The sequence below is a fragment of the Phycodurus eques genome, chromosome 19, assembly GCF_024500275.1.
Source record: "Phycodurus eques isolate BA_2022a chromosome 19, UOR_Pequ_1.1, whole genome shotgun sequence".
NCBI lineage: Eukaryota > Metazoa > Chordata > Actinopteri > Syngnathiformes > Syngnathidae > Phycodurus > Phycodurus eques.
Window position 1 is genome coordinate 14,950,287 of NC_084543.1, and position 14,649 is coordinate 14,964,935.

Genomic DNA, 14,649 nt, shown 5'->3' on the forward strand with positions numbered 1-14,649 from the left:
TTGTAGCCTAAATGCCAAATTCAATTCGACTGTTAACATAAATGACTGAGAATATCAGATATTAACCACTTTCAAACATATAAGGAACAAGCGCGTGATGTGCGTGTGAGATGTGGGAGAATGCTTAAAAGGGATCTAGCCGCAAAGACAGCAAGTTAGTTGGATTCCTGTATTTATAATGTATTAATGAATGCATGACGTGCGACTGACGTCGAGATCATACCAAATGAGCTCCACTTATGTTTGCAGTCTCACTTGGACTTGAGCAGAACGGAGCTGAGCCCAGTCTTCAGAACTTCGGACAGCGACTCAGCGCTCCCAAGCAGCGTGACTCCGGCTCCGGCTCCGGATATGCTGTTGTACCCCCCCCCACCCCACCACCCCACCCCCCCCACCCTCACCGCCCTTGCGTCATGGGCTGCAGCGGGCTTTAGTTCAATTCATGAGCAATGACAGCACCCAGAGTTACATTCAGCATGAAGGCTGCACACGGGACTGAGCGAGTAGGAGAACAATCGATGGCGAAATTTACGTAGGGCTCAATTTTCTGCAAAGCCGAAACAGAGTTGCCTTCACAAAATTCGAAGACTTTTGTCTTGTTCTGCGCACCATGGGGATAAGACACCTTATGTTACTTCTCATTTATCTGGATCCGCTGAGTGTGCTGAGTGCGGCCACGGGTGGCAAAAAAACTAAACAGACGAACAGGAAGACTCCCAAAGCCACAGCGGCGCCCACGGTGGCCCCGCAGCCGAAGACGCCGCAGCCCGCACCGGCCAGCAACCACGACACCTGCCTGGGTTATTACGACGTCAGCGGCCAGTATGACAAAATGTTCGAATGCAACAACACGGACCACCGCTACTGCTGCGGGACTTGCTACCTGCGCTTCTGCTGCGAGTATAAGAAAGACAAACTGGACCAAAAAGCCTGCAAGAACTACCAAACGCCGGTGTGGGTGCAGACGGCCGCCCCGTCCCCAGTACCGACGGGGGAGACGTTTGAGGGCATGGACCAGACCAATACGGCGGTGTACATCACCTGTGGGATCATAGCCTTCATCATCGTGATGGGAGTGTCGGTCAAAGTTGCTTACGACAAAGCCACAGAACCCCCACAAGAGATGAATATACACAGGTAAGGATGGCACACCGTTCAACACTCGGCCATATTGTTTTACATCAAATATTGTGACACTTTGCACAATATAATGCTATCCAATACAAACGCTGCAAAGATAATAAACATATGTCCATTATCGTGGTTGTAGTCTGCAGAGGTGTGAAACTGCATTCCATCACTCTGTTAACGTTCCCGTGCTAAATAAGGTCTCAGGGTGAGATTAGATAGACACAACTCTTAGTATGATGCAGTGCATTTCTACTTGACTGCAAATTACAACCACCAAAATAATAGTCATATTTATATCTACTGTTCCCATAATACCTCTCTGCAGCAGCCAGGGCAAAAAGCATTTTTTCCACAATTCATCATCTTTGCAAACTCATTTACTTTTGTTGTTTGGTGGTCATCTTCCAGTTGTATCTCTGAAGCACACATTTTCACTCTTAAAAAATAAGTCAAGTCCAAACATGACATTAGCGTGTCAAAAATAGGGTTACAGTCATATATTCCATAAGACTAATTGTTGAACAATTTAGTATTTTCCCAGAGCCAAAATGGTACACGTATGCTTGCGTTTTGTAAAAAAAAAAAAAAAAAAAAAAAAGGTGAAAAGGTACAAGAACAGTGCCATTGTACTATTAATATTGAGAAACTCATGCTAAGAATATTCCTATGAAACAATTTGTAATTTGGAGTGCCTTAATATAACATAATACAAAATCCAGTTCAGAAATGTATATAAAGTGTTAGAATGATTGATTTCCATTCAAATGACATGGACCTTTCACATCAGATTCTATTAGCAGATGTTCCCTCCCAAAAGAAGTGTGTCGGAATGGAAGCCTGAAATAATTACAGTTAAAAGAAGCTCATTAATCAGACAGATCTTTTCCGATGTGTGTATATGCATGCGTGTGTTTGTGTCAGAAAGCTCTTTGCTATGCAGTCAAAAATCCTGCTGCATTTCCACCAATAATGGGCCACATATTTGACTCGAGTGAGTGGCAAATCAGCTTTCAAATGTCACACCTTGAACCTAGCCCCATGCTCCCACTACCCCTTCCTACTTGCATGGTTGCGTCGGACTGTGTGGTGTGTTGAGGTGTACAATTGGAAGGAATGCTTAGCAGAGGTGGGATAGATGGCGAATGACCACATTTAATCCCCTCAGCTGGCTCCTGCTTCCTCCTGCGGCTTTTCCGTGTGAGAGTTATCATACATGAGTGGGCTGCAGACTGCGCCCACATCTGGAAACAAATGCTGACACATATTATTTCCTCAAGATTGAATGGTTCAATGCATTATTCAACACTTGCACAATCTTAAGACTGTGAATAATGGATAGTGTTAATGTTGGGGTTGTACCAAGGTCGTGTGACATGCATGCAATGCACATTGAATCAAGAACAAGAAGACAAGGGGAGCGGAAATATTCATTTAAAAGCAAAAGGTTAACCCCAACGATATATGTGATGTACAAGAGCTTTGAGCCGGTGCAGCCGTGCAGAAGTAGTTTGATTTCCCGTTTTAAAAGCGATGCCAGAAAAACCAAACAAACACTTTTTGAACTTTTCTTTCATCGCAATTGCCTTTGCCTGCCTTCCTCGCTGCCTCTTGAGGGTTTCATGTGCACCTGGTGCGGTCTAAAAAAAATTCCATTTCAACCTAATTAGATGAGATGCTCACACATGCAATGTTGTTTCCCATTCATCATCTTCCCAGGCTGAACACCCCCCCCCCCACAAAACAGAGAATCCCTGAATTATCCATAATAGCACAACACTGTATTAACAATCAACAACTATTCGGTGTGCGGGAAACAGACGCATTATTGCCTCATTTTTAAATCTGCATGCTGAGCTGCTTGGAGTATAATAAAATTTTCTCTTGACTTTTAATTCACAGGGCCCTTGCTGACATCCTGAGGCAACAGGGGCCCATTCCCATTTCTCAATATGACTGTGAGAACTTTGCAGCGATGAACGGCTCATCCAAAGACAACACTCCAGTCAGAACCTCGTCCAAGAACCACTACACTCCTGTTCACACCTCCAAATCCAACCACGGTAAGAGCTCTTCTTTCTATCCACTCCAATACATTGTACAGCTGTAGTTCCATTATAGTTGGAAGTCAGATTCAAGCAGTATGCCATTTGCCTACATGCTTCCTGACATTGTACATTTTTATTTTCAACATTATGTTGTGCGTTTCGCCCCAAAGAGTGCCCACAGTGCTCAACCTTTCAGCTGCATAATCTCCAATGTTAACATCCTGTAATCATCACATTTGAGCAAGTGAGTGTGAGGGAGAGCGCAACAGAGGGAAAAGGGAGTCGGCAACAGCAGATAATTACAGGCTGGCAAGGTAACGCAGCCCCGCAGTGTCTGACAGGGTGGAAGTCATGACCTCACAGGCACACAGTAGGTGAAGGTGTCGCTAACACTGTGTGATTTTATGACACTATTCATCATGGGGTTGGTTGATAAAGCAGTAAATTTGGTGAATTTATGCATTAAAACCAAAGGTAAAAATGTAGCTGAATGGACGGACTGACATTTACATTGTTTTTGTATGTGAATGGATTGACAGATGCGCATATGAGCAGCAGTTACAATTTGTGTGCATATGTGACAGACAGATTTTTACTTCACTTTTACTTGTGACTAGTCAGACTAAGGTTTACAATGTGCTTGACAGGACGATGACAATGTGGAAAACTAAGAATTTTCCATAGAAACTGTTTTCTCAGTCATTAATTTGCTGTATTCTGCTGTTTTGAAGATCATTTCATCGGAATTGTATGGAAATTAATGTAATCCAATTAGTCGAAAAGTGATTATTCCATCCCCCCGAATGCTGATAACTATTAAATGCTAAATTATAGCACTTACAGAACAGCATGGCCGCACGTTTTCAAAGGCATGTTAGTGCTCACAGATTTGGATATTTTTTATATTATTACGAAATTCTTGTGATATTAGGCTTCCCAGTTACATACCTCAAGTAAATTTGAGAAACTAGAATTTGTAAAAATCCAAATAAGGGCCATTGAAGCTTGAATGGCACCCTGTGCGAGAATCCTCAATGGCACCCTCCATCAATAAATACATAAATAAATAAAAAAATCATAAAAAAACATCTTCCTTGTCATTATTGCTCATGGTAGTGTGGCCTGACACAACCACAGTTGTCCCCCTTTTTGCCATAAACTAGAAATAGAAAACGTGAACTTTTCCTCGTGGGAATATAAAGTAAGTATCTATCTATAAGTAAATGTATATACAGAATGCAGGGTAAGAAATAAGATACAATGTGTGTAAATGAATGTCTATTGCAAAAGGTACAGTACATATGTACAGGCTGTGTACCAGCTGTGAACTGGCTCACACTAAGACTAAACATAAAGCAATAAAACCTCCCCAAAAAAATTTTTATTCCATTATTTTTACATAAAACAGAAAGCATAACATAAAACATTTCTAGTTTCTCAGTCAATAGCGTGTATGGCCATTTGCATTTTTCTTTGCACAATTAACCAATTTGTACAACACTTACATCACCACTTAGCGTAAGTATTCAACCGAAAAATATGTGTGAGTTGTCAATTTAGCATGATTATTTTAGGAGTTACAACCGTAAATGTGTCTCTTGGGAGACAGGACGACGGCAGTTTTTTACAAGTAGGCAAGTGAACAAATGTGGTCACTTGCCCGGGAAAAGGGTTTTAACAAGCCACTGTTAGCAAATGTACCTTTTAAAATAGCAGAAGCACAATGAAAGGTAAAACCTGAAAAAAATATTGATTCAGAGTGACAGGAAAAGTGAGAGCAATTCTAAGACCAGTCCAGAGGGCGACTCCACCAGGGGGCGCAAATTCCACATACAGTACTAAAGTCAATGATTTACATATTGTCCGTTCGCCTTTTGTTCCCGTTTCTAAGAGTGTCCCTCCTCGCTTGCCATACTGCGAGTGTGCAAGTCTATTGCGTTTGGCTCTAGTTATTTACAAATATGTTATTCCATTACACAATGCCATTTCCCATAGCATTTTTTTTTGTGGGCCGGGGGAAAGTTGACCCCCCCCCCCCCCCCCCCCCCTCCAGCCATGCCAATTACCACTACTGCTCACAACTGCATTGCACTTATGTTCCCTGGACAGGACAGAAACATGCACTCATGCATATTTTCAATATATCTGGGTTTTTGTCATGTATGCCATGTAAACTTGGCCTCTTTCTGCCACATTGCCATCTGTCAGGCATCTGCTTCCAGCCTTTTCTTGCTGCTTTTTGTGAATGCAGTCTGCATTCGGCAGCCATACAAACTGATCCTGCAGATCTTTGATCTGACTTTGCAAACATTTAGATCAGGGGTCACCAACGTGGAGCAGGCACCGGGTCATCCCCAAGGACTACATCAGTAACCTGTGAGTCTGTTCTAAAGATAGCTCACCAGTGATGGGACATTGTGATTTTCTAGGAATCTTGCAGGAATGACATTTTAAAATGCAAACGTAGAGATTTATAGAAATACAGTGCTGCATGTTGGTATCAATCTCAAACCTAGCATATTAAAGTGTTGCTGCTAGTTACTGTAAGAATAAAAATCCCCAATTTTACACTGTTTTATGCATAATATAGGTCAAAATGAGTCTGTAATGTGGTTTAAATGCTTGACATCCATGCGGTTTGTCAATTGAATGCAATATCCTATGAACGCCACAAACCCCTTGCAAATGACATTATCTGAATTTGCCATCACTGTGATATAGTTTCGCCAATTAATATTCAAGTACCTGACCACTTAGTGGTTGCTACATGCGCTCCCATCTCAGGAAAAATTAGTTGAGTGACAATGTGTGCTAAACTAGAGAAGTTGAGGATTAAATGGCTTCCATTTCTTTTTGGATGAATTCCTAAGCATTTTGGAACCAGAATTGTGCCGTGTTTGAGCCCATTTCAGAGGGGATGTACGAGCTTTCACACACTGCTGGAAGTGCAGTTCTGGTTTGGAACGGGCAACTGGGCGGCCGCTGCCAAGCCATGCAAATACGGTATATAAAAGCATACGTGTAGTGGTTTACAACAATACCTAACTGTACAATGTTAAATGTAAGAGTGGATTAAAGAACAAAGCATGTGTTTATTGTCGCCAGAATTTGCGCAAGAGATGAACGCTGCAAGGTGTTTATGTTATAGTGATTGAATGGGAGTCGTCGATCAAAACATCCTCCTTTTTTGTTTCACCCACGTCCCCTTCCTCTGTGTTGCTGTGAGTAGTTGGTGAACAATCCAAAACAATCCCCTCCTTTGTGCAGTTGTGAGTCGCCTGCTGTCATTTCTGCTCACGTTCCCTATTAGAGGGCGAACTATCGTACAATTCAATTCTCAATTCAATCTCAATTCAATTCAATTCTCTGAACGCTTGGTCACTGAGATTTCGCCAACGGCCAATCACAGCAAAGCTGTTTTCCAAATTTAAATTGAGAAGATCAACGATCGGTTCAGTGCAAAGCTTTTTTACATATAAAATATTAATGAGAAATCCGTCTGTCTCAAATGCCAGGTGTAAAAGACAAACTAGAATACCTTGGAAAAAGGGCATCTTGGGCATTTTCAACCAAAATTTGCAAACCCGATAAAAGGACATTAGAGATTATTTTAAAAAAAAATGATGCCATGGGACCTTTAACATGATCAGTGTCATCACATGAATGAAGATCATTAATTGTTCATAATAACAATTTGAGCAAGTTTCTTATTTCAGAAGTGTGTATCAAACTGGTAGCCCTTCAATCAGTACCCAAGAAAGAGCTCTTAGTTTCAAAAAGGTCCGATTTAAAGTCATCAAAGGTCGGCCATCACTTTACCCATCGATCGGTTACTATGCATGGCTGGAACTTTGTGAGTCTTCTTGCACTGAGTCCCTCATCAGAGAGCGCAGCAGTCCCAGCAGAGTTTGACATAAAAGGCAGTGCATGTAACAACGGATATAAATTGGGAGCTCCACTTGAGGCTCTGTGGTGCCCACTTGCCCTGATTGAACATACCCATTTAGTATATGTGCACCTACGTGGGAATTGTGAATACCCTTAACTGAAGCTGACGCTTTTTGTGACACAGTCAACTGTAGAGACCCTTAAGAAAAGGTCGCTACGGGTAAGTACTGCTATAACTTCTGTCATGAGTGTCAGCTTTATTTAGTTTGAGATCATTAATATGTGACGACGCATAGCCTCCTTTGGTATTCCAAAAACCAGAGTTTTGTTTCAGTCTCACAATGTATTCTGGCTTATTTTCACATTACAGCTCTGTGATGACATTGTACCCTTGGTGCACTGCAAAACTCCCCGTGTTTTTCTAACAACATAATGTGCTTAAAAATACTCCGCTGGAAGCAAAAACTGTGCAGACAGCATATTATGATACCATCGCTGGGAGTGGTGCTAGTTTTTTTCTTTTTATATATATATATATATATATATATATATATATATATATATATATATATATATATACTGTATGATTCCTTTTTAGATCTGAGTGTAAACACTGCACACCCTGCAGCCACAACAAGGACTAGACCTCGAAAATGAGTAGCAGATACCTTTACAGGACTTTGCCTTCAGTTAAAATAAACAATAATCGGTTCTCTGAGTAATGCAGTTTGGCCGGCAGCTCTCTGAAGTGAAGTTGATTTATTTAGCGCAGTCCAGAGGCGATGATTTACCTCTTATTTCCTCTCCCTTGTTTACCTGAATTGCTTTACTTCCTTATATGCAAAGAGATGAAATGTATAGTTTGCTGGCACTAAAGGTATCAAGTATACGCTCTCATTTTATTCAGTAAATACCAAGGAAAAAATCAGAAGTAGTCCTATTATAAGATAGCTGCTGCTTATAGGACACGAGGACACACACTAGCTTTTGTTTATTAAAACTGACCACACTATGTTATGAACACACAAACACACACACACACACACACACATACATACACACACACATACACACACACACACACACACACAAACATACCGATACATTTCAGGCTAAGAACAGGCAAGAACCGGTTTGATAAGGAGTCGTTGAGAGAACAGGAACTGTTCTCTGAAAAGGAGGTTCACTCAGCTTCCGGATTGCCCGTGAGGAGGAAGAGAGTCCAGCGTGCCGGGTCTTAGCCTCGACCACAGCCTTGTAAACCATAGTGTTATAAACTTGTATTTCTGATTTCGTTGTATTACATCCTCAAAAGACAAGTTCGGTGTATCAGGATTCTTATTTGGAAACAAGATCACCAACCAAACATTAAAGAAGGAATTACATCAGGACCTTTTCCTTCCTTTTTTTCCGAGGCCGGCTGGGCGACTCGCCTAGAATTCCTTACACTATACAAGCGGCTTTGCAAAAACAATACTGTATTTTGTTTCTTTTTTGTTACCTAAGTGCTCTGTTTCTTTCCAACCCAATTCTTATGGTTTTGCTTCAGCCTTTAAAGGTCAGTAAAAATATATTGTGTTCTGAGATTCCTTACAATATTTGTGCAGTTACAGTATCAGCTTAACGGTCATTTTTTTTTTCTTTTCAAACTTTTATTGCACTAAGTTACACACATATGTCCACATAGGTCACATAGCCCTTGATTTGCATTGAGCTAATAGCTGCTCTATTGTTGTTGACTGCTAGTCCGATCAATATAGGATGACTGAGAATCCAAATTGAGGTTAATGCAAGTTGGTGCCTGGCCAGCACTTATCTTTACATAACAATAAAAAAGGGCCACTTGAACAGTCCAGGTCTGCACCGAGACTAGTAATTATTTTTTTTTTTATACATTTAATGGATCTGTCCTTCAGTCTATAATTAGCTGGCCCTCGGTCTACTGCATGTTACACCCCTTTCAAAGTTTCATGACAATCATGCTGAGAGAGCCAAAACAAAAAGACGTGGGTGAGACAAAAACCTCCTCAGTCAGAGGTCATTATCAAAACACACTCTTTAAACACCCACACCTATGGCTGTAGCCACCCTGCAATTAATACTGTGTGCGGGCTTACACTGTGACATCACCGACTCCCACTTGCCAATATAATCATCACTCACATGTTAAAAACAATATTTCTAAAGCATCATGATTTTTAATAAAAGCTCCCTCATGAGTGCACGTGTTAAGCCTAAGGTCCCTGTTTTCGTGACACCTTAAATCTGGCACGGCGGACGCCGCATCTGTGTGCCAGGAGCGAGTTAGACCAGTGTTGGTAATTTCATAGACCAGTAGACCACCGACGGGCTGAGTCACTGTGTGTGTGCTGACAGTCGACTTCATTAACTGCCAATCAAATTGGCTCCTTTCATTTCCTTTGAATGTGGTGCAATGACAGTCTAGACGGGGAAATCTCTGTGTGGACGACAATGATGCGTAATCGCAGCGATCCATGTATGAGTGGAAGTTGTCCTTGCGCTGGGGCGGTGTGGCACGAGACAGTGTTATTAAATACAAAATGTTTGAGCTGTTATTAAATGTTTGAGCTGTTATTATTTGAGCTGTTATTAAATGTTTGAGCTGTTATTAAATACAAAATGAGCCGGTGATAAACACTGTCGACTTTAAAGTTCCCATATTTTGGCAATTTAGACCTCCATAGAGTGACTCTCTAACATGGACTTACTGTAGTTTAAAGTGTCAATTTTATTTAAAAAAAACCACCTTGGTTTGTCACACGATTGTCCAGAAAAGGCCCCTCTCAAAGCTACCTCTGTTTAACCCAGTTTTGTATTGCTTTGACCATATTTGGCTAAGACAGCCCCCTTTCCTCTGATTGGTTGCCTCTGAGTAGAAGATCCACTTGTGAGAGCACACGTGTTTGTTATGTTGACAGTGCTGGCTTGGGAGTGGTGAATTTATTTATCATACGATACACATTTACATATGATATAGCACAAAATAAGATACCCGAGATCCGAGATTAGCTCAATAAGTCCAGAGACTTGTGAAATACAAATAGAATACAAAAATAAAATAATATAAAATGATATAAAAAAGATTAAATTCTCATCTACAGATGTGGGTGTGTGCAAAGATGCAAAAGTACATGATACATGCTCATTTGAATTTGACAAAGAACAAAGAGTTCATTGTGTAGGGATGAATCGGCATGGAGCGGGTGGGGGATGGGGGGGGGTGGGGGTGGGGGGGGGTTGATGTCGCTGCTACAGAGCACTCTTCCAGTTTAACACTATAAGCTTCTGGACATAAGCTGTTCCTGAGCCTGGTGGTCCTACACTGGTTGCGCTGTAGCCTCCTGCCTGATGAGAGATGACGGAAGGAAGAGGGAAATAAGGGTGTGCAGGGAGAGGGTAAACTTAAATATCTCAATGGACCTCAGTATCTGTCTGCCTGTGCCCCAATCAAATTCGCCAAAACTCGTGTTAGACTAGCGGTCTAATTAGTGCCAGAATTTAGACGTGCCCTCAGCAGGCATAATTTAGAGCGGCTTTCTGCCAACAAATTGTCACTCCGCTGGGTGCATCTCCAAGTACAGACCCTTGCCGTGCCAGAATGCCCAGCTTGGTGCAGAACGCTCTGCCAAATTGCCAAAACGCGCAGTGAGTCTTATGCTTGCATGTAAATCAGGAGCTGCAGACATTTTTCGCCCCGCCGACATTGCCGCTGTCTACAAAAATAGAGTCCACAGTCTCTGAGGGTGCCTTCACGCTTGTAGTCCATTTTCTCTTGTCTGAATCAATTGATGGGTTTGTACAAAACACACTTGTCCTGTCTGGTTCGGTTAATTTTCTCACAGTAAATATTCTAAGCGTACCCAAATGCGTCACCAGAAACCACGTCGCAGCTCTCTTTTCATATTGGTCACAGGAATGTAAACAGGAAGGAGTCTTGCTGTATGGACTAACGAGTGATAAGCGATAACATTAATATATTGTAAAAGCACAACTCAAACACATTATTCTCGTAATTGGAAAATATGTTCTACAATCAGACATTTTAACAAAACATGGCAGGAAATAGTGTATTGAGCTTGTATGCCGGTACAAACTGCACACATGCTAAACCCAAAACGTGTCCATTAAGTCAACAGCCTAATCTGTTGACATGCCACTTGTAGTTATGTCACCACAATGATTTTCAAGCATGGCGGGAGTATATCAAGACACCTAACTTCATCATGTTAGCTGCTCACGTTATCGGTAATGTTGTTGTACATATGCTACATCACAGAATGAAAGAGGATGCCACTACATAGACAAATTAATTCACTCAACCGCCAGAATTTTACAATATACATAAGAAGACTGCACTTCAATGCATTTGGAACCATACGGAGACCAGCTCTTGCAATTTGCGTGGAGTTTTGTTTGCTGTATTCACTCCTGTCCAACTGAATTCCACCAAGGGGGTTAACTAGCTCCAGTTCACACCCTGAGAGGCCTCCACTAATTTGTTTCCCTTCCTAGATTTCATTATTAGCCCTTATTGTACAGCTGGAACCTTGGGCCGCTGAGAGTACATGTAAAGAGCTTGCTGCATTAGTTTCATTGGAGGCCACTAGCAGGGTGGGCTTCCGCGTGGGACGATGGCAGCATTTGATGCAAAACTTACAGCTTTGTCAACATGATGTGCACGGCTGCACGCCCATCCCAGCAGATCTGCTCTCAAATCAGTAATCCATATAAAGTATACCCGCCTCGCAGGGTTCAGGCTTAAATCGACCTTGGAGTTTGGTACACCTCCCCGATGACAGCCAAATCGTACCCCAGCCAGCCGGGTTTATTAAAAAATTATATCATTACTCACATTTGTACTCTCTCAAAGGTACAACAGAGCTGCAGGTGTCCTGCGTGGAATTCAGATTATTACAAAATAAAACCACTGAACACTCACTTCATGCCCTGTATGTTCAATTTCATGGCATTGTTGAGGTGAAAAATTGTGATTTCCTTTGTAGCAAGGACATTGCATTCATAATGCGTAGCCCTTTTTGCCGCAGGCACACCATGCACACAGGCGGGGCTGGGATTTGAACTCCGGTCCTCAGAACTGTGATGCAGATGTGCTAACCACCGCTCCACCACTAAAAGCTATCAATACCTTAATAGGATGAGAACACGAATAGTGGGATGGGACATTCCTTTTGAAGGGTGTTTCAGATTCAAGGGCTGTCGTAGTGGGTCATGGAGTAGCCTAGCAATGACTCAGGAGACAAATGTGAATGACAAATAGCATCACACAAGGGAAAATAGCACTGCAGACTGTCGTTTTAAAGCTATTCAATTAAAACTGGTGGAAAGATTTTAGTTCAACGTGCACAGTTAGGCTAATATATGTGGGTGGGTGAAACTAATTTCTTGTATGCCATGCAATTCTGCTTGGCAAAATTTATATATAGTTCTCCCTCGCCATATCGCAGTTCACATATTGCAGGTACAGTGCCTTGCTGATTGTTTTTTCATATTAATTTCCTGCAATAATTCGCCATATCGGGGGATTTCGTGTTTACTGTCATTTTTTTGGGAGGTAAAATAAACGCTTCCTAGCCTAAAACATTAAGATGGGGAAAAAAAATAAAGAAAAATTCATTAAAACACAAATTACAAGGAATAAAATGCACCCAGTGTACAGTATTACTCTGGAGTACTTTATGTTTAAGAGTTAAAAAGCTTTTAAGAGTATAGAAAGTGTTTATAAGTGTAGTGTATAGGTTAATAGGAGTGTGGGGAAGATTAATAATAATTTGGGGTTGTTCATACAGCGTAAAAATAAAAAATGTAAATATATAAATGGTTGCTACTTCACAGAGTTCACTTACTGCGGGGGTGGTCCGGAATCTAAGCCCCGCGATAAACGAGTGATGATTGTAGTGTTTTTTTTTTTAATTTTTTTTTTATTTATTTTTTATAATGTTTGTTGATTGCGACTGGTTAGAGCGTCAGCCTCACAGTTCTGAGGACCCAGGTTCAATCCCCGGCCCCGCCTGTGTGGAGTTTGCACGTTCTCCCCGTGCCTGCGTGGGTTTTCTCCAGGCACTCCGGTTTCCTCCCACATCCCAAAAACATGCATTAATTGGAGACTCTAAATTGCCCGTAGGTGTGACTGTGAGTGTGAATGGTTGTTTGTTTACATGTGCCCTGCGATTGGCTGGCAACCAGTTCAGGGTGTACCCCGCCTCCTGCCCGATGACAGCTGGGATAGGCTCCAGCATGCCCGCGACCCGAGTGAGGAGAAGCGGCTCAGAAAATGGATGGATGTTTGTTGATTGTGTCAAAGAGTTTAATAGTCGTACTTTGTGTTTATTGAGGATTGTAGTGGGTGGTAGGCTTCTGCTGAAGTGCATGAATTTGCAAGTTGTTTCGCATATCAAAACAAAACACGCATGCATGTCAACCACAAATATTATGCTATTTCTAAATAGATCCTCGCTTGTTACGACATTTAATAATCCTGCACAATGAAACATGAAAGGGGCAATATTTAGATTGTGTGTCCATTATTAAATATAACATTTATATACACACGATGATCAGCAGAAATGACTTTGGCAGGTATTTATATTGCTTTGTTTTGACAGCCAAAAGTACCACACAATTCCAACATTTGGGAGTATGGTTTCAGAATGGTTTGGAACTATGAATATAAATCTGGCCGATTGTATACAATATTGCAATGAGAAAGTTTAAAAGTTAAGCACTCATTTTCTATCATATGACTTTCCACAAGCAGAGTGCAATATCTGCTTGTGGAAAGTCAGAGTGCAATATGCTGCAAAACAATTATATTTTGCCACAATTATAAGGATTATATTGTGTATGTTGTGTATACACATTGTGTATGTCTTATGTTTTCACAAGACTAATTCTGTGATTGTGTTAAGATTACCACTGGTGGTACTCAGGCTTCCTCTAGTGATACGCTAAGGAATCACTGCCTAAGTACAGTTCAGTTGTATTTAACTTTTAAGTTCAAAACATTTGCCTTTAATCTTAAAGAACTGTTTGTTTTGCAAAGAAATATTTTGGTGAGGTTTTTCATTTAACCTTTATATGTAATACATTTGAATTGAATCATTATTTATGGTGGTACTTGAAAGTTATGTATTTTTTTTAGATGGCACTTGGTGTGTGAGAACAACTGGACTAATTAATAAAAGCACTAAGGTTTTCAAGTAAACCCAAATAATAACATTACAATGCATTTTCCACTTTACTGACGAGAGCACATTTGTCAGCAATCAGACAGTATAGTACTTTTTAAAATAAATGTGACACCACACACCACAAACAGCCAATTGTACCACAATTATAATGAAGTTGGTATTATTTAATAAGATTAATGAATAAAACTGCAAAACATTTTCAAGTCACCCAACCCACAGCACTATATATATATATATATATTTTGTATATATAGAAACTAAAAACTATTCATCCATCCAATTTCTGTACCGCTTAGCCTCACTAGGATCGCGGGCGTGCTGGAGCCTATTCCAGCTATCTTCGAACTGGTCGCCAG

At 41.1% G+C, this 14,649-nt stretch overlaps 1 protein-coding gene across 6 annotated transcripts in view; it reads left to right on the top strand.

Annotated features, from left to right (window-relative positions):
* Positions 1-364: 364 nt before the first annotated feature.
* Positions 365-14,649, top strand: part of LOC133395170 (protein shisa-6) — an 82,156-nt gene continuing 67,871 nt past the window's right edge. For all 6 annotated transcript variants that reach the window (XM_061663888.1, XM_061663890.1, XM_061663891.1 and 3 more), the window contains exons 1-2: positions 365-1,137; positions 3,031-3,191. In XM_061663888.1, the coding sequence (XP_061519872.1) occupies positions 611-1,137; positions 3,031-3,191 (688 nt within the window). In that variant the 5' untranslated portion in view covers positions 365-610. The remainder of the gene's footprint in view (positions 1,138-3,030; positions 3,192-14,649) is intronic.